This window comes from Monodon monoceros, unplaced genomic scaffold, assembly GCF_005190385.1.
Source record: "Monodon monoceros isolate NGI ecotype Baffin Bay Population unplaced genomic scaffold, NGI_Narwhal_1 Super_Scaffold_4, whole genome shotgun sequence".
NCBI lineage: Eukaryota > Metazoa > Chordata > Mammalia > Artiodactyla > Monodontidae > Monodon > Monodon monoceros.
In genome coordinates, this window is record NW_021703781.1 from 5,172,366 (window position 1) to 5,191,753 (window position 19,388).

General features: G+C 35.9%; 1 protein-coding gene across 4 annotated transcripts in view; it reads right to left on the reverse strand.

Moving 5' to 3' along the window:
• Positions 1 to 19,388, reverse strand: part of ARID4B (AT-rich interaction domain 4B) — a 126,233-nt gene that overhangs the window by 54,796 nt on the left and 52,049 nt on the right. For all 4 annotated transcript variants that reach the window (XM_029244860.1, XM_029244857.1, XM_029244858.1 and 1 more), the window contains exons 5-7: positions 16,396 to 16,486; positions 13,919 to 13,998; positions 8,933 to 9,024 (exon numbers count right to left, since the gene is read on the reverse strand). In XM_029244860.1, coding sequence (XP_029100693.1) covers positions 8,933 to 9,024; positions 13,919 to 13,998; positions 16,396 to 16,486 — 263 coding nt within the window. The remainder of the gene's footprint in view (positions 1 to 8,932; positions 9,025 to 13,918; positions 13,999 to 16,395; positions 16,487 to 19,388) is intronic.

Here is a 19,388-nt window from a genome sequence, read left to right on the forward strand (position 1 = left end):
ATCCATTTTCCTAAAAATCTTCTGGATTTATTTAGTGCTATTTTAAAACATTAAGGGAAAGATCAGAACAGAATAACACTGGTCCCCAAATTCTCAAAAAGCTAAAGGCTCCATATGAAGCATCCCAGTACTGCACTAAAATATACTAGATCCTCCTCTCAGATTAAAGGAATTCTGGAGATGGCAGTTTTACACTCCCAGGACAAAGCTAATTTTATTTATTTATTTATTTTGGCCATACCACACGGCTTACGGGATCTTCAGTTGCCCGACCAGGGAATTGAACCCGGGCCACCACAGTGAGAGCACGGAGTCCTAAACTTTGGACTGCCAGGGAATTCCTCCAAAGCTAATTTTAAATAGGGGAAGGCAGATCTTTATTAATGGGGATCAGGCTGAGGAGAGGAAACACTCTGGTAAGAGATCACCATTGTTGTCTTTAATATCAAATATACACAAACTACATATTCATAAGATGCACAATATGGTTCTTTTGTATTATGTTAAAAACTCCTTGGGCTTCCCTGGTGGCGCAGTGGTTGGGAGTTCGCCTGCCGATGCAGGGTACACGGGTTCGTGCCCCGGTCCGGGAAGATCCCACACGCCGCAGAGCGGCTGGGCCCGTAAGCCATGGCCGCTGAGCCTGTGTGTCCGGAGCCTGTGCTCCGCAACGGGAGAGGCCACAACAGTGAGAGGCCCCCGTACCGCAAAAAAAAAAAAAATTCCTTTCAGTTACACTGTATATTGGACTAGTAAGTTAGAAAAAAGAAAAAGGAACTATACAAAACCATCCATTTGATATTAGAGGAAAGTATAGTAAAAAGGAAAACTAAAAGGAAAACAAAAACAAAAAAAAATTCTGAATCTGGTTCCGAGATAGCCCACAATTAGTGGTAAAGAAAACAGATTCTAGTAACTGTGATCAAAATGCCCACAATAACTGTAGTGACCTAAATGGGAAGGAAATCCAAAAAAGAGGGGACATATGTATACGTATAGCTGATTCATTTTGCTGTACAGTAGAAACACAACATTGTAAAGCAACTATACTCCAATAAAAATTAAATGGGCTTTATGAATCAAAAAAAAAAAATGCCCAGAATAAGTAATGATACTAAGAAAGCTGAATAAATAGACTGCAAGAGAATGAGAAAAACAATAAAATAAAAATGATATTTTTATAAAATAAAACAGGATGACAATATAAATGTCATCCTTTTATATTTATATATTCCAATGTATTCCAATATATATTTATATATTCCGACGTAAATATAAAGGAAGCAAAACCTATTATAATACTATTAAACATTTTAGAGTGACAGGGGGAATATCACTATCTGATTTCAGTGATCACTCAATTAACCTAAAAATTGTCCCGTGATAAAAAAACAAAGCAGGGCTTCCCTGGTGGTGCAGTGGTTAAAAATCCACCTTCCAATGCAGGGGACACGGGTTCGAGCCCTGGTCCAGGAAGATCCCACATGCCGCAGAGCAACTAAGCCCGTGCACCACAACTACTGAGCCCACGTGCCACAACTACTGAAGCCCGCATGCCTAGAGCCCATGCTCTGCAACAAGAGAAGCGCACCACAATGAGAAGCCTGCGCACCGCAACGAAGAGTAGCCCCCGCTTGCTGCAACCAGAGAACAGTCCGCGCGCAGCAACCAAGACCCAACGCAGCCAAAAACAATAAATAAAATAAATAATTTTTTTTAAAAAAGCAAATCTTCAAAATTTGCTACTGAGTAGAACTACTGTACTTCAAATGGCACTTAAAGCAGTTTAACCCTGACCTAGAAAGTAGGTAGCAGGAAAAATCAACACACCTTCATATTAGCAGAGCATAAAACCTTACAAATTGGCACAAAGCTTGGGATAATAATGACAGACTTCACAAGTCTGATTTCTACTTGATTAGAAGAACTTCTCAAGGACAACACAACCAAATTTAAAACCATAATTATTGCTTTTTTCAAAGTAGTCACAGAAGACTCATTCAGCTGGGGTTTTATGGACACCCTTTCTGCCATTATCATCAGCAAGACAGAAAGTCACAATGTCACAAATAACATTAATCAAATTTGTAAAACATAGAAAGAGAAAACTGGGCCTTACTTGGCTAACAATGTCATCTGCAACAGTAATGAAAATTCTAATTTCTTTCAGAAGACTTAACAAATGTGAAGACTTCAGACACGAGAAAGTTATATATATAAAAATGTAAACTGACTGGCTACATAAAACATCCATCCACTTCACATCATGTCCAGACTCCACTCCAAAACCATTCCCCACTCATGGACTAGATTTCCTCCTCCCTCTCACCTACTCAAGCCTTTATTCCAGCAATGCTCGCTTCTCTCTCCTGTATCAATTTTTCTGCCTCTACTAGATTGAGTTCTACCAGTATAGTGTTATTTCTAAGAAAACGCTGTTACTTCTCCCACTTAAAAAAACAGAAGATCCCCTGGCCTCACTTTCTCCACCAACTAATCCTCCCCTTGGCAGAGAAACAGCCTAGAATGCTTTATCCCCAGACATTTGGAAACTTTTTCACCTCCTCTAAGTGTCTGTTCAAATGTCACCTCAATTACGTTACACTGATCACCTTATTCAAATTTATAACCTGCCCATCCCAATTCCCCCGCCCAACCTTACTCTTATTATTTCCACAGCACTTACAAATTTATCATACTACATAATTTGCTTAATTCTTCTGTTTTTTTCTGTATTGTCTATCTCCCCGCATACGAGAGAATATAAGCTCTAAAGGCAGAGGGGTTTTTTTGGCTACACCGCAGGGAATGTGGGATCTTAGTTCCCCAACCAGATATCAAACCCATGCCGCCTGCAGTGGAAGCGCAGAGCCTTAACTCCTAGACCGCCAGGGAAGTGCCCTGGAGATTTTATAAATACCTGTTTTGTTCACTGATATATCCTAAGTACCTGAACAGTGCTTGGCACAGTTCAGATGCTCAATAAATATTTGTTGACTAAGTGAACTGAATAGGTTTATTTCTTTTTACTGTGGTACTTCTGATTTCTATTTCTCCTGAAATCACAAAATGTATACAATCAGTATAATGTATACAACCAGTATTAACCATACCATTATACCTAAGGCTCCTTTTAACTTTACCTTTTAGTGGAGTTTAGCCAGGAAATTGTTTACATAAGACTAGTACTCAGTAAACTGATATACTAAAATAAATGAGCATCAGAAATACGTTAAGGGAGCAAAGATAGAACAAGCAGAGAGTCTGCTTGGTGTTTATTCCCCTCTGACACTGTTGCTTCTCTGGTACCAGGTATGTGTTCATAGAGCCACAACAAAATAATGTACTGTCTCTGAAATAATGTCTGATGATGCCACTGAAAACAAAGCTAATTACATGAGAATGTTTACTAAACAAACTAACAGCTAGACACTTAAAGCTGATCACACATCACTATTAACTGTAAATTAATTGTAAATCAAGTAAGAAGAACTTTAGACAAGACACTTGCCAAAGAATATCAAATAATGAGGTACAAATATAAAATTGAGCCAGAAACTGCAGAGGCTCAATCTCTGAAATGAAATTCGGACCTTAATGATCTTTATTCTTTCAAACAACTAACTCAGTTTCAAATTTTGTACAGTAGATTAAACATCTGTATTAGTATCAGGAACACTGAACACGTGTAGCTTCTTAGAGATTAAAACATACAGAACATAAGAACATGTACAGACTTAATAAAAGTGTTTTAATTTTTTCCCAATTTTTATCAAGAAGGAAACTAGAATCAATTCTCATATCAGAATAAAGCAGTGAATAATATAAAGAACTTCTGGACTTAGATAGTGGTGCTGGTTGTAAAAATGTTGTGAATATACTAAAAAACACTAAACAGTGAATACTTTAAAAGGGTGAATTTTACATGTGAACTATACCTCAATAAAAAAAATTTTTTTAAAGGTCTGCAGACCTGTATACCAGGTACAAATCACTAGTTTATTGGGTAAATCTTAGCACTGTCACTGGGTAGAACCTGTACCCACAAATAATCTCTAAGAAATATCATTATAAGCCTTATTATGCTTTATCCTTTTTCTGAAGGATAACAGCAAGTGGACTGCTTTCCTACAATAGCAGTTGCATATATACTTTTGCCAAGTTATTGGAAAAAACTTTTGAGGGAGAGGGGCACAAATACTTCTATAATTTCAAAATTCTATTCTTTAGGTAGAATCAAAGAAAACCTCTGCATACAATGTAAATTATAAGGGCAAAATTCACTCAGGTTATACATAATCAAAAGGATCAATAACTTGCTTTAAAAAAATTAAGCTAGAGGATGATAATCTTTAAAAAATAAAATATCTGAATATATTAGGATTAAAAGCAGAATATAAATAAAACAATTAAAGGAAGGTATCAAAAATAATTTGGGGGGCTTCCCTGGTGGCGCAGTGGTTGAGAGTCCGCCTGCCGATGCAGGGGATACAGGTTCGTGCCCCGGTCCGGGAAGATCCCACATGCCGTGGAGCGGCTGGGCCCGTGAGCCATGGCCGCTGAGCCTGCGTGTCTGGAGCCTGTGCTCTGCAACGGGAGAGGCCACAACAGTGACAGGCCCGCGTACCACAAAAAAAAAATAATAATTTTGGAATAGCTGGAGGCAGATTAACTGGTATGTATGTAGATTAACAGTTCTTAAAAGAAAACAAAGGTAGTGATATACCATTGCAACAACGGAGTCTGGGGAATCCTGGGAAGAGATAACCTTATTTATCTTTGTACAAATTTTAAACGGCAATCAGAGAACCATAATGAAGACCTTTTTGAGTTGAGTAATGGAAGAGGAAATGAAGGTCAGATAAATGACCTTAAGATCCAGGTTCCAGATTTTGTTGCAGAAAATCACTGTGAAGAAAGGGGAGAAAGAACTTTGAGGAAGCGTAATTTAAGGAGGTGAGCACTTTAAACTGTGGTACTTGCCTGTGGCACTTACACACCAAGGCTTAAAGCACTAAGCATGAACATCATGGCGTCTGTTGGCAGTGAGAAAGAGCACAGTAGTGAGGCGGAAGGAACAGCAAGCAAAGTAAGACTGCAGATGGGCTGCGCTTCATTTCCAACACTAGTAATTCTCAACCTTTCACCTGCCTTCATACTTTGCCCATGTACAACACAATCCCAACAGCAAATCTTTCATTACACACAGATTCTCAACAGGAAAATCACTAACTCAGAATGTTTGCTAGAGTCTTTAGAAAGCAAAGATAAACTTGCTCAGTGACAACTGCATGCTTTCTTCTCATATACAAGAAAGGGAGACTTCAGCTAAGAAACATAGCAGACATTATTTTAATAGACTATAATTTTCGGTCTTTTTTGGGGGGAGCCGCACTGCACGGCTTGTGGGATCTTAGTTTCCCGACGAGGAACTGAACCTGGGCCCCTGGCATTGAGAGCATGGAGTCCTAACCACTGGACCACCAGGGAATTCCCGTTTGGTCCTTTTTGTAGACCATTCTATGTGAGATTCCATAAATTATCTTATTTAAAAAATTTTTTTACACTTCTGGATGACATCTGTAGAAAGGTAAAATATGTCTAAATATTAGATGCAATTTTTTTCGAAATTGAATTCTTGATTCAAACACTGTTTTCCCTATAATATTATATAATATACAATATAGGAATACTGTTTTTAAATTCATAAAATATAGCCCAAAACAGTCCTTCCTGTTGGACATAAGCACTAGTAAGCAGAATTTTTACATACTCACATATAAACACATTTTTACATGTAAATGAAATCATGTTACATACTAGTATTTCATTAAAGTTTTTTCATTCAATACACGATGATGATATCCAGTACTTACATAGTGATTATTTACTACTTAAACCCTTTAAAGGACAGAATTCATTTCACCTTTGCAACAACTCTGAGAGACAGGGAATACTATTATCGCAATTTTACAGATGAGAAAATTGAAGCATGAAAAGACTAAGCATCCTGCCCAAGGTTACACAGCAAAGAAGTGGCAGAGGCAGGAGTCAAACCCATGCCATTTTGCTCCACTGTTCATACTCTTTTATTTCGGGGGGCGGGGGATCGTGCGGCATTCTGGACCTTAGTTCCCCGACCAGGGATCAAACCTGTGCCCCCTATAGTGGAAGCACAGAGTCTTAACCACTGGACCACCAGGGAAGTCCCTACTGTTCACACTCTTAACTCAGCCACACTTTCACTCTCAAGAGCTGGAGAAGTGGAAAATCTTTGCCAATGAAATAAATTTACATTAAATACACCCACACCTCACTGTTCTGACATCATCAATCATAGTTAATTAAGTTGACTAGAGGCTTCCCTGGTGGCGCAGTGGTTAAGAATCCGCCTGCCAAGGCAGGGGACACAGGTTCAAGCCCTGGTACAGGAAGATCCCACATGCCACGGAGTAACTAAGCCCGTGCACCACAACTACTGAGCCTGCGCTCTAGAGTCCGTGAGCCACAACTACTGAGCCTGCCTGCCACAACTACTGAAGCCCGCACACCTACAGCCTGTGCTCCACAACAAGAGAGGCCACCGCAATGAGAAGCCCGCGCACCACAACGAAGAGTAGCCCCCGCTCGCCGCAACTAGAGAAAGCCCACGCGCAGCGACAAAGACCCAATGCAGCCAAAAACAGTAAATAAATAAATAAATTTATATTAAAAAAAAGAGTTGACTATAAAGCTACGGGAAGACCCTAATGATCAATGGTAGATAAAATTTTAATTCACAATTGAAGTTATTTTCAGAGATGTCAAAAGAGTTAACCTATAAGTGCTTCAGTGAATATTTTATGGCAATATAATAGCCCTCTGAAAAAATTGAAAACAATATTAGATCACAATAACATCTAGTAATCACAAGAGGACTCTTTCATACTAATAATGCCATTACACATTTTTCATCTATTTTCCTTTCTGACTAGAAGACTCATATTTTCAAAGTTATACAAAGAAGAGTAAATAATAGTTACAACCTCAGTATCCTAAAAACAATCAAGTGACCAGCAAGTTACACTGCAAGTGAGAGACATTTTTCACCTATTAATTGAGAAAAACATTTTCTAAAATATTCAGAGTTAAGTGAGAAAAAGAAATGCATGGCCCAAATCACTAGTAGGAAAATAAGTAATATTAAATATTTTTTCAATGCAAGGATTAGTCTTTTAATTTCCTCCCTCAAATGAGTCATTATTTATTTCCTGTTAAAACTCATTTGGAAAGTAACTGTAGTACTCTAAATAAAAAAGAGTCAATCAATTGAGTGGGAAAAGGCCTATGGAACATGGGTGAGGTCAAGTCCTGGTCCCTTCCTTCCTGTGTTCCTTGGATTAGTTGCTGTCTCTGAGGCCAATTTCCCCAATTTTTAATAGGGATAAAAATAATACCTACCTTCATGAGTTCGCTGTAAGGCTGCAACTAAGCTATATGAGAGAGAGGGCTTACCCAATTTTTATCTCCAAAACTTAGCCACTATTAGATTTAATACCTAACTCTATTACTTTGAATGAAAGCATTCACTTACATTACAAGTTTCAATAATTCAATTCAATATTTTTAATAGCTACTCTGACAATATCTGGCTCAGGCACATTAAATTTTTAAAAATTTTATCTGAGTAAAATACTCAAAATTGTTTTTAAACAATTTAACCTTCAACAGAATAAATTAAAAACTACATTCTCTTGCCCCATCCTCTCCCATTTTCTTCTGCTCTGTGGAATCAACTGCTTTTAACTCTTTCAGCTCTGACAGTTAATACCTTATCTCTAAATAACAGTCCTATACCACTATTTCTATATTTATACATTTTAGACGTCATTGTATTGACTTCCCGTTGTTTTAAGGACTTAACTTTTACATTTAAGCAACCTCTCTACCCTCCATCCTATTACTATAGTGTTCTTTTCTTATATAATTTTGAGGGGAGAAACTAAACGCCTTTACTATTTTTTTCTCTATCTGTTATCATCATATCTTTAATTTCCCCCCAATGTTCCATCATACTAGATAACAAGTCCTCCCTTTAATAGAAACTTCCATTCCTCCATTCTGCATTCTACTGACCACTAGCATCTAGTGTTACTATTGAGAAGTCTGATGCCATTCTGCTTCTCACTCCTTTGCAATAAATTATTTTTTCTTCCTGAAACTGTCTGAAGATTGTTTCTTTCTCTCTGATGACTTGAAATTTCATGACTCTTTGATCCTGTGATCCTTTTAAATTTAAAGCCTTTTGGAGCCTAAGCACATTTCATTGAAAGTAATTTGTTAAATATGCAGAACATGTGGCATAACTGCAAGAAGACATAAAAATAAGTAGGATAGTTCGGCTGTCAGGAAGATTTAAATTACTAAGAAGGGAAAACAAACACGACAGTGATAATAATAGGTGAAATACTGTCTATGACATTAGATAAATGCAAAGGATTTAGAGGGCTCAGAGGAGAAAAAAACATGTCTGTTTTTAAGGAAAGAGTGGGGAGGCACAAAATGGTTCACATAAATGTGGGAGCATTTCTGGTTAAGAACTGAAGAATGAGTGAGCCGGTGGCATGGAAGGGTGGCATTTAAGACAGAAACAGCATGAATAAAAAACATGACATCAGGAAAACAGGATGTATCATTCAGGAAATATTGACTAATTCCATTTTGACAATGACATCAAGATACGTGTAAGGAGAAATGGCAGGCAGATAAATAATATAGCTGTTAAAGTTGACTGAGCATGGAGAACCTCAAGCACCCATGCCAGAGAGTCTGAAAGTACTCTTCCATTCAGTTAGCATTTTGCAAGTTACAATTTAAAATTAATAACTACTAAAACAATACTGGAAGGAGAAATGAATTCAGCTTCAACTAACAGTTATGAAAATGGACTTACATATGATTAGATCTTCTTCCTCTATTTGTTTTCTTTCCTATGACTGGAGTGCCAAAATGTTCAGGGTTGGTGAGTGGGAGCTGGTCTAATGTCTGTGGGTAGGAACATAAACCCATCAAAAGTTATTACGTTGCAAGTTTTTTTTTCTTTTTAAACCAAATCAGTTTAAGAATATGCTTAGATTTTGAGATTTAAAACTTCCCCTGAGGGAGACAAAAATACAACTTTCCTAAAGACAGAAAACTCTCATTTCAAAGATATTAGAATAAAGATGAATGAGCCCATGGCTGGAAAAAAAAAAGTGAAAAGAAATTTAGTTTTTCTCTCTAGATAATTTCATTATCTATTTGAGGATTGACAGACTCCTAAGAATGATTAAAATATAAAACAAATAAAACTCAGTGGAAACAACAGATTTGAGAGGTAAGAAACCTATGTGCAAGTACCTAACCCCTAGGTTGGGCCAACTGCAGCTCAAATTTTTCTTTGCATATAGGGAATCCCAATCCACAAGATAGAATTCTTAGTAAGTAACAGAAACGAAATTATCAGGATAAGCATCAACTGCTTGAGAAAAGGGCTTCAGATATCCTATATTATGACTTTGCAAACATTTACTGCAGTAAACCTTTCTCCCCCGACCCCTGACCCCACCACCCCCGTCCCTTGCGGCTTGCGGGATCTTAGTTCCCCAACCAGGAATCAAACCCGGGCCCCAGCAGTGAAAGCACCTAACCACTAGACGGCCTGGGAATTTCCCGCAAGAAACCTTTTTTGAAGAAAATGTAAAAATCAGTTTTTCTACAGTTAATATTCTATTTTCCCTTCCTTTTTAATCTGCAACATCCAATACTGTGCTTGGTATGAAGATAATAATCAACAAATGAACACTTCTTTCTTGTTATCAACTGGTAATTTATGTCAACCCTTTTATCCCTCACCCCATTCAAAAATAATGATTTCCAGGGAAGGAACTGGTTGTTGGTTAAAAGCAGAATGAAGAAAAAGGGATTCTGAAATCCCTTCGTTTCTCCATATCAGAGACTTCTTGGATTTTTCATGCCATTATTTCCTGAAAAGGTTTATATATCTAAAAAGTTAAGCTATCAATCTGAAGATGCTGTCCCAACTAATTCTCTGAATATCAATGTTGGTAATATTCTTACTTTTTCTGCATCTTAATGATTTTCCACAGTTACTATTCCTTTTATTCCTCTATCAGAACCTTTGCTATTGCAGATACTTTTATGAACACAAGGGGAACTAAAGAGCCCAGAAAAACTGTCAGAGTGGAAGTGAGGGTGAGGAACTACTTAGGATAAAGACTTCTCAAAGTTACAAACAAGAATGTTATGAAAGGGTGTCCATCAACTTAAAGATCAGATATCTAAATACAAACTAATGTTAATATTTAAAAGAAAAGTTTTAACTTTTATTTTTAAAACTGAGATAATTTTGTTGAAACAACGATGAACTAAAACATGAAAGGGGGAAGCATATTCATCTATTTTGCATAATTTGTTAGAATATATGTAAATATATTTAAGGTACATACAGATATCCAACAACAAAGGATACAGTATAGGAGAAAAGCAGTAATGATAGACAAAAATCGTAACTTTTATAGGGCTGAAAACCTAACCTTTCAAATTTAGTTTGTAAGTCAGGCATTTAAAAAATATTTGGAAGCAAAAGCTGGCCCAAATACAATAATATGCCAGACAAAACCTCTTCAGAAATGACCTGTCATTAACTCCTAATTATGCTTCCCAAGGGTGAAAATTTCAAAGTACTGTATTCGGTAAACAGGAAAAATAAATTAATTTGGCTTCACTTTCTGTCAAGTTAACAAAAGAATTAAATGCCCCTCCCCTAAAATTAAGGCTGCTCTCTTGAAAGCAGATGTTTCTATTAAGTACTGTGATTTCTATTTTAAGTATCTGCTAGTCATTTCACTTGATTTAGGAAAGAAAATATCCAGGATTTCTGAAGAGTTATCTAGGAATCACATATAGGAATTCTCAAATAAACCACAATCTCTCCCTAGTATGTCAAAAAGAATTAGAATAATAGGAAGCAATATCTCTGTCCCTGGCCCCAATCCTGGAAAGCAGGAACACCTTTATTACACATGACAGAAAAGAGTAAGGGGAGGGTAGGATTTGTCCTGTCTTAAACCAACAGAGCAAAGCCTGACACTCCTGGCTATATCAAAGGCTCAAAGAAAATTCCACAGGGCCGGAGGAAACACGCCGATAGCCCTGTTACCTAAAATGGGCTGCAGGAAATACGGAGCTGGGATTTCATCTAAATTTTCTTCAGAGTTTTCAACTGCATGTAGTAAATGCACAGAGAGAATACCAGCTGATAAATCTACTTTTGGATAATATTCAAATTATGAATGCTCTACAGAAATACCCAAACACTCCAACAGATGTCAGGAAACAGGCAACATCCTCACTCAGCTGGTTATGGCTAGAACCAGTGATTTTGGTGCGGGAATTCAAACTGACTGACCCGCTTATCATCATCTCTTATCGTGAAAATTTTGAATTTAAGTCTTTGTTTAGGTATGAAGCTTATTAATGGGATTAGTGACACCCAATACTGCCAAGTGTGATGTGGCTTTTCACTCAAAGGCCAAAGTTATTAGTAATAATAACAATTCTCTGAGCAAACTTCCAAAAAATTAAAACTGTTTTTTGAAAATAGCAGAAATATCAAATAAGGGAAAGAATATACATAGATGGTAGATTAAATGTACTCCTGGCCATGTCTCCACAGCTCCTAGTACCCTTAAATTTTTATATTTTTGATTAATTAATGCTTTGTCTCCTTCAAAAGCAAAAAGAAGTTACCCAAGGATAAATTCCACATCTACTTAGCTTACCCATGTATTCCCAGTACCTAGCATAGCACGTGGCATATGGCAATGGGTAAGGAATAATACACCAGTATTCCAATACCCTCTAGCAAAACATACACTAGTATTCCAATACCCTCTAGCAAAACATGAAGTTCAACACATATAGTCACACACAGTAAAACCGATCCTTCCTGAAGTTAAAAAGGATACATTGAGCTACTTGCTTTTATTGCTTCAGCCTTTATACTACAACTGTCTTATGAACAATTCCAACTTAAAATTCTCCTGGCAAATACAAAATTAGTATCTTTGATATTTCTCTGGATTAAATACATAAGACATATACCTTCACTTAGGTGAAAAAAAATCAAGTCTTCAAGTCCCCATATTCATTAACCTACTATAATTATCACATGTTCTAACTAAGGGAAATGAAATTATTTCTAAGAATTACATAAACTCAGAAAGAATTCTGTTACTTCATCAGTGTAAGAAGCCAAATTCACTGTACTTGTCCAAAGCTATATGTATTTCCTATATTTAAACCTTCACAATTAATTCATCAAATATTTACTGAAGGCTTTTGTGTAGAAAACACTACTGGGAAAAGGAAAGCCCATCAAGATGACAAAAACTTGGCTATTCCGCCAAAACAGCTTACATTTTATAGAAAAAATGATAAAAGTAACCAAAAAGACCATAAAATAAAAATAAGAGAAGTGGAAAAGTATCAAAGGATATAGAGATCAAATGTGGTTAGAGAGCTCATGAAAGACAGTCATGAAGGAGGAAGCCTTTCTCATGGCCTTGAAAAGAGCAGGGCTCAGCAGAAACCAAGAAAAGAAAGTATGAGCCATAATCTGGAAACACCAAGTAGTCTTATAAGTCAGAAGTACAGGGAAATAGCAGAGTATGAGACTGAAAAGACAGGCCAGAATCATAATACAGAGAATCTGTCCCAAATTCTGAGTTGAAATGGGAATTCATTTATGGGAAGGGAAAATAACAAAAAAACATAAAATAAAGTCCAATAATTTAAAAGAAATACTAAAATTCCAAAAAAAAACACTGTTCTAAATAGTTACTAGAAAAAAGAAATCTTGGTTTGGCCACACTGTGCATTAATTAATATTCATAGGCTGGACTAGAGAATATAACGCTATTTGCAACAAATATGTCCATTTTTAAAATTCTGAATTGCAAGTTACTGATTTACAAAACTTTGTGAACCCTCCACTCTTAGTAACTTAATAACATCTTTCAATTTTAGAGCATGATTTTGGTGCCAAAAAGTGCTGGTTTGAGAACCAGTTCTGTTCATCACTTTCATCAACTCTGAGTTGTAGATAAGCATTGTATCTCCCTCATAATGTTGTAAATGCAAGGATGTATGTAAAGCACTAAGCAAAGTCCCTGGCAAATATGAACACTTCATTTATTCATCCAGCTAATGTTTATTCAGTTCCTACTCTGTGCCAGCCACTGTTCTAGGAACTGGGAACAAAGTGGTGAAGAAGACATACAAAATCTCTGCCACTGAGACACATTCTAGTGAGGAAGGCAGACAATACATAATTAAGCACATATACATATTTTGGTGGTGAGAATGATCTGGGCTATAAAGAAAACTAAACCAACCTTAAAGAGCTATGAGGAATGGAAGGGACTATTTTAGAAAGGGCAGTCAGGCAAGCCTTCTTCAAGGAGAGGCTATAGTAAATGTCAGTGGTTGGCAGCAGGAGTAGTTAGGGATGGCTTGCAGTATCTACATAGCCTTTAATGATGATGGGGTTCAAGTAGATTACAAATGAGACATCTCTTTTCTACATTTACAAATTAAAGGACTCTATAAAAAAGTTGCCTAATGGTAATAAACAATCCCGTTGTTTTTTCTTCATGGACAAATGTTAAAATACATTTTTTTTAGACAAAAAATCCCACAGAGAACCTGGTACTCAAACACAAGGCCTTAAACAGGTTTCACAGACTACACTCTCATGCTGTTATGTATTAATGAATTTTCCTGATTAACAAGTAAGCTGCTTGAGTTGAGAAAGCAAAACTTTCCTGCCCCCGGTACTAAATACTAGGACATGTTCATTCGTTAAGTGATTACTTACTTCACTTTCGGCAAAATGCCTCTCTCCTTTCAGGCACAGTGAAGACCGTCTCAGTGTCTTCTCATCTCCATCATCAAAAACTGTGAGAAGAGGTAGAAATGGCAACTACTGAAGGGTTTTTCAAAGATTAACAAAATGACATAAATTATCATTTAACTTTCTCAGTGCAAACAGAGCTATTGTTTTAAAAGATTAGATCTGAAATTCAGTACACATTTTAAGTTTTGTAGCAAACAACTTCAAGTGTAGAGTATGTTTTCCAATTTCTAGGGAAAAAAATATATATACCTGTAATGAAAACATCTTTCCTGGAACAGAAAACATCAAATGAAAATAAGAAGTTAGCATTTCAGAAAGAAACCTTTTAAATGCTGATTAATCCTTCTCAATATGGTAAAGAAAAAGCAAATTTTCCTATTGGTAAATACTGACAAATTTACCTAATAAACAAAAAATAACAGTACAAGTTTATATATTCAGACTGCCCCTAAAAATTACCCTATTTTTATTATTTAAAGCAGTGTTTCTCAACCTCAGCACTACTAACATTTTGGACCAGATGGGGACTGTCATGGGGACCTGTGCACTGTGAGATATTTAACAGCATCCCTGGCCTCCAGCCACTAGATGCCAGTAGCACCCCCTTCCCAGTTGTGACAACCAAAAATGTCTCCAGATATTGTCAAATGTTCCCTGGGTGGCTAATTTGCTCTCACTTGAAAACTGTTTATTTAAAGTACTAAAATGTCCCAGAAAATTTGTTGTAAGTTTACATATATACGGGATAGATGTACACTTTATGATATAATAATCTTAGCATATACTACATTCCTCACAAATCACAGGAAAAGAGTACCTCTATTTTAAATAAAGTTACCAGGCCTTGATTTTATAAACAGAGGTTTTTGCCAAAAAAACAAAATTAGGCTCTTATATATAATGTGAGCTTTTACATCACAAGAGACTGGATAAATAACTCTTTGTACTTTTTAAAAATGTAGTAACTAAAATAGTCAATGATAAAAGTGTCAATCACACCTAATTATCAAACAGACTTAAGGACAGAACCGCTCACGGTCTTGTAACCTACACAAATGCAAATATATCCTTAGGCTTCAAAATCAAATTTTCCCTCTCCACCAGGTTTTTGTTCTCATACCACAAAACTTATCATTACTATTTGAAAGCTCCATCAAATTCTGACATCACCAAAGACATTTTACTAGATGTTTACTCTCATCTCTGAGATCATTAAACAGTAAGAATTTTTACCATTCAATAAATACTGGGATAATTACTCTGTTATCAATTTGGAAAAAAATAGTATTTGATCATATTTCAGAATGTTCAAAAAAAACTGTGGGTGAAATAAAAAGCTCTTTGTAAAACAAAAAATAGAACTTTAAATTGAAGAATACATTGGAAAACAAATTTACAACACTGATGGAAGGAAAGCCTTCTTAAACAAGACTCAAACTAAAATGACAAAGGAAAAGGTGACCACAGGAAAATTGACTACGATTTGAAAATTGATAGCAGAGATAAGAGTAAAGCAATAGAAGAACACTGGCAACTGAAGTGGCAAAGGTTAACATTCCCTTTATACATTTAAATATATAAACTCATACCCTGAAAATAAGAAAACGATAACCTTCCCAAGAGGAAAAGGAGCGGACTGGGAAGACACTATAAACTGGCAATTCAAACGAGAGAAAATACAAATGAAATAATGTTCCTTTCAATAAACATATGAAAATATGTCCAATCTCACTACTAATCATGGGAGGAGCATATTAAAGCAAAACTGAGATACTATTTTGTGTCCAGATGGGCACAAATTTTAAAATATTACTAACATCACATTTGACAAGGGTTAGGACAACCACCACACTTATATACTGTTTATGGAAGTGTAAATTAACAGTCTTTTAGAAAAGCAGTTTTCATAACCTACTACAGCTTTAAAAGGACATTTCCCTTCGATCTATGCCTAGTTCTCAATGTACACACTAGGGAAATATTAGAATAATGTCCATGTACAAAAGACATTCAATCCAGCATTTATTACAACAGCAAGAAAACTGGCAACATCATGAGTAAGTAACTGGCAAGTAACTGGCAACATCCAATGCTATGAAACATAATATTGCAGTTAAAAAATTTTATCTGTTGCACAACATGAATATTATGAACACTACTGAAATGCACACTTAAAAATGGTTAAGATGAAAAAAAATTTCTCTAAGATATACTCTAAAGTGAAAAAAGCTAGAAATCCAATTGTATAATATATACACTAATTTCAAACTATATGTTATGTACATATTTATGAAATAAATTTTTTAAAGATCTCGAAAGATAAAAAAACATTAACAGTAATAACATGTACGGCAACTAGGGGAGGAAGTAAATCAAGAAAAATCGGTTTTATTTGTATTAGCACTGAAAATATATTTTTAAAAGATGTATTCCCTTACCTACAGTGTACCAACTCGCATCTGTTAATTTATTGATTACAGCTTCTTGATATGCACCATCAAGATTCTTCACTTCCACAATAGCTCCGACCTAAAGTATTAAAAAAAAAAAGTTAGGAAAACTTTAAGAAGATAAATGAACAAACTAAAAACTGGCTTTCTTTTTTTAAACTAATTGAGTGCATGATGGTGAAGAATAAAATCACTACTGATGTGATTTGTGTTAAGGTGCCAGCAATTTTACTCACCACTGTTTCTGCACCATCAGTGAAAATGTCAACATAGTGAAAAAGGCAAATAATATCTAAGTATTACTATGAAAATAGTTTTGCCCTTACAATCTCCCTGAAAGGGTCTTGGGAACCCTCACAGGTCTGGGGGTCCCTGTCTGTGAAACTGACTATCTTTGCCCCATATTACGACTCTTCTTTGAATAAGGCTGGGGAAAAATTAACAAATAACTTTGAGGCTCTCCTTATGAGTTATAATGTACCAATAGTGACAGTCATTTGAAATATTTTCATCTCATCAAGAAAATGCTGATAATTTATATGGTTTATAAATTTATATGGTTTTTATAAGTACATCAAACTAAAACGCTTCTGTACAGCAAAGGAAATCATCAAAAATTTGAAAAAGCAACCTACTGAACGGGAGAAAATGTATTCGCAAATCACATATCTGATAAGGGGTTAAAAACCGAAAGATATAAAGAACTCATACAATGCAACAGCTAAAAAGGAATCAAACAATCCAATTGAGAAATGGACAGAGGTTCTCACACCATATACAAAAATAAACTCAAAATGGATTAAAAACCAGAAACCATAAAACTCCTAGAAGAAAACATAAGCAGAACACTCTCTGACATAAATCGTAGCAATGTTTTTTTGGATTTGTCTCCTAAGGCAAAGGAAACAAAAGCAAAAATAAACAAATGGGACTTAAACAATTAAACTTAAAAGCTTTTGCACAGCAAAGGAAACCATCAACAAAACGAAAAGAGAATCTACCGAATGGAAGAAATATTTGCAAATGATGCAACTGACAAGGTGTTAATATCCAAAATATATTAACATCTCCAAAATTAATATCAAAAAAGCAAAAAGTCCAATTTAAAAAATAGGCAGAAGACCTGAATAGACATTTTTCCAAAGAAATCATACAGATAGCAAACAGGTATATGGGAAAATGCTCAATATCACTAATCATCAGAGAAATGCAAATCAAACCCACAATGAGATATCTCCTGACACCTAATGAGAATGGCTTATTATCAAAAAGACAAGAATTAAAAGTGTTGGCCAGGATGCTGGAGAAAAGGAAACCCTCGTGCGCTGCTGGTGGGAATGTAAATTGGTGCAGCCACTATGAAAAACAGTATGGAAGGTCTTCAAAAAATTAAAAATAGAACTACTGTATGATCCAGCAATTTCACTTCTGGGTATTTATCCAAAGGAAATGAAAACACTGATTTGAAAGGATATATGCGCCCCCAAGTTCACTGCAGCATTATTTACAATAGCAAAGATACGAAAACAATCTAAGTATCCATCGATGGATGAATGGATAAAGATATGTGTGTGTGTGTGTGTGTGTGTGTGCATGCAAGCGCGCGTGCGTATAATTCAGCCATAAAAAAGAATGAAATCTTGCCATTTGCAACGACATGGGTGGACCTTGAGGGCATTATGCTCAGTGAAATAAATCAGTAAGAAAAAGACAAATACCATACAATATCACATATACATGGAGTCTAAAACACAAAACAAACAAAAAACCAAGCTCATAGACATAGAGAACAGATTGGTGGTTGCCAGAGCTGGGAAGGAAGTGCAGGTGGACAAAATGGATGAAGGGGTCAAAAGCTACAAACTTCCAGTTATAAAATAAATAAGTCATGGAGATGTAATGTGCAGCATGGTGACTACAGTCAAGAACACTGTATTGCACGTCTGAAAGTACAGGGTAAGTCTTAAAGTCCTCGTCACAAGAAAAAAAATTTTTTACAACCATGTATGGCGATGGATGTTAACTAGATTTAATGTGGTGATCCTTCTGCAATGCATACAAATATTGAACTATTATGTTGTATACCTGAAACTAATAATAATGTTATATGTCAATTACACCTCAATTAAAAATAAAATGTATATGGTCTTTGCAGTGATAACAAAAATAAACTTGTTCCAGAAGAGACTGTCAGCCCCACACAATGCCCAAAAGAGGGAAGGAAATGTTGAAGAATTAAAAGAACTTTTTTTTTTTTTTTTTTTGTGGCCACGCCGTGCAGCACACGGGATCCTAATTCCCCGACCAGGGATCGAACCCAGGACCCCCCTGCAGTGGAAGCACAGAGTCTGAACAACTGGACCACCAGGGACTACTGTCAATAAATACATAGTACATTTTTTTAAATTTAATACTCAAGTGGTCTAGTATTATTTTCATGTGAACTCACTGAAAATATATTGAGATTAAATGACTATCACTATGGGAAGTTTATTTCCTCTAGGAGAAACATAAATGATAATACTTTCTATCAGCTGATGGAAAGCCACAAAGTACATTAGGGAACAATTCAAAATCTATATACAAAAAAAACCTCCATAGGCAAGAGAAATATTTTAACAGTTTTGAGACTGAAATTTAATACACTTGCATACATCAAAATCAAAATGGTCCTAAGCCCTAATCAAAAACAAAGAAAATTTCAATAAATAAGAAAAACAAAACAAGAAAAATAAACCAACTATGCCACAATCAAAGAGGCTGGAGCAATAGGAGAGAGAGATGGCTTGAGGAAACAAAGTAATTGTCTTTCCTATCCCTTGCAACACTGAATATTTTTTGTAGTTGGTACCAGCTAGCCTGTGCCAGGTGAACAGGGCAGTCAGGTAGCGAAGAGCTACGCTGGTGTGCTTATGAGGCAAAAACACAAATAAGGCATGGAGACGTGTGTGTTCTGATCATCCAGGGGGCACAATGCTTCA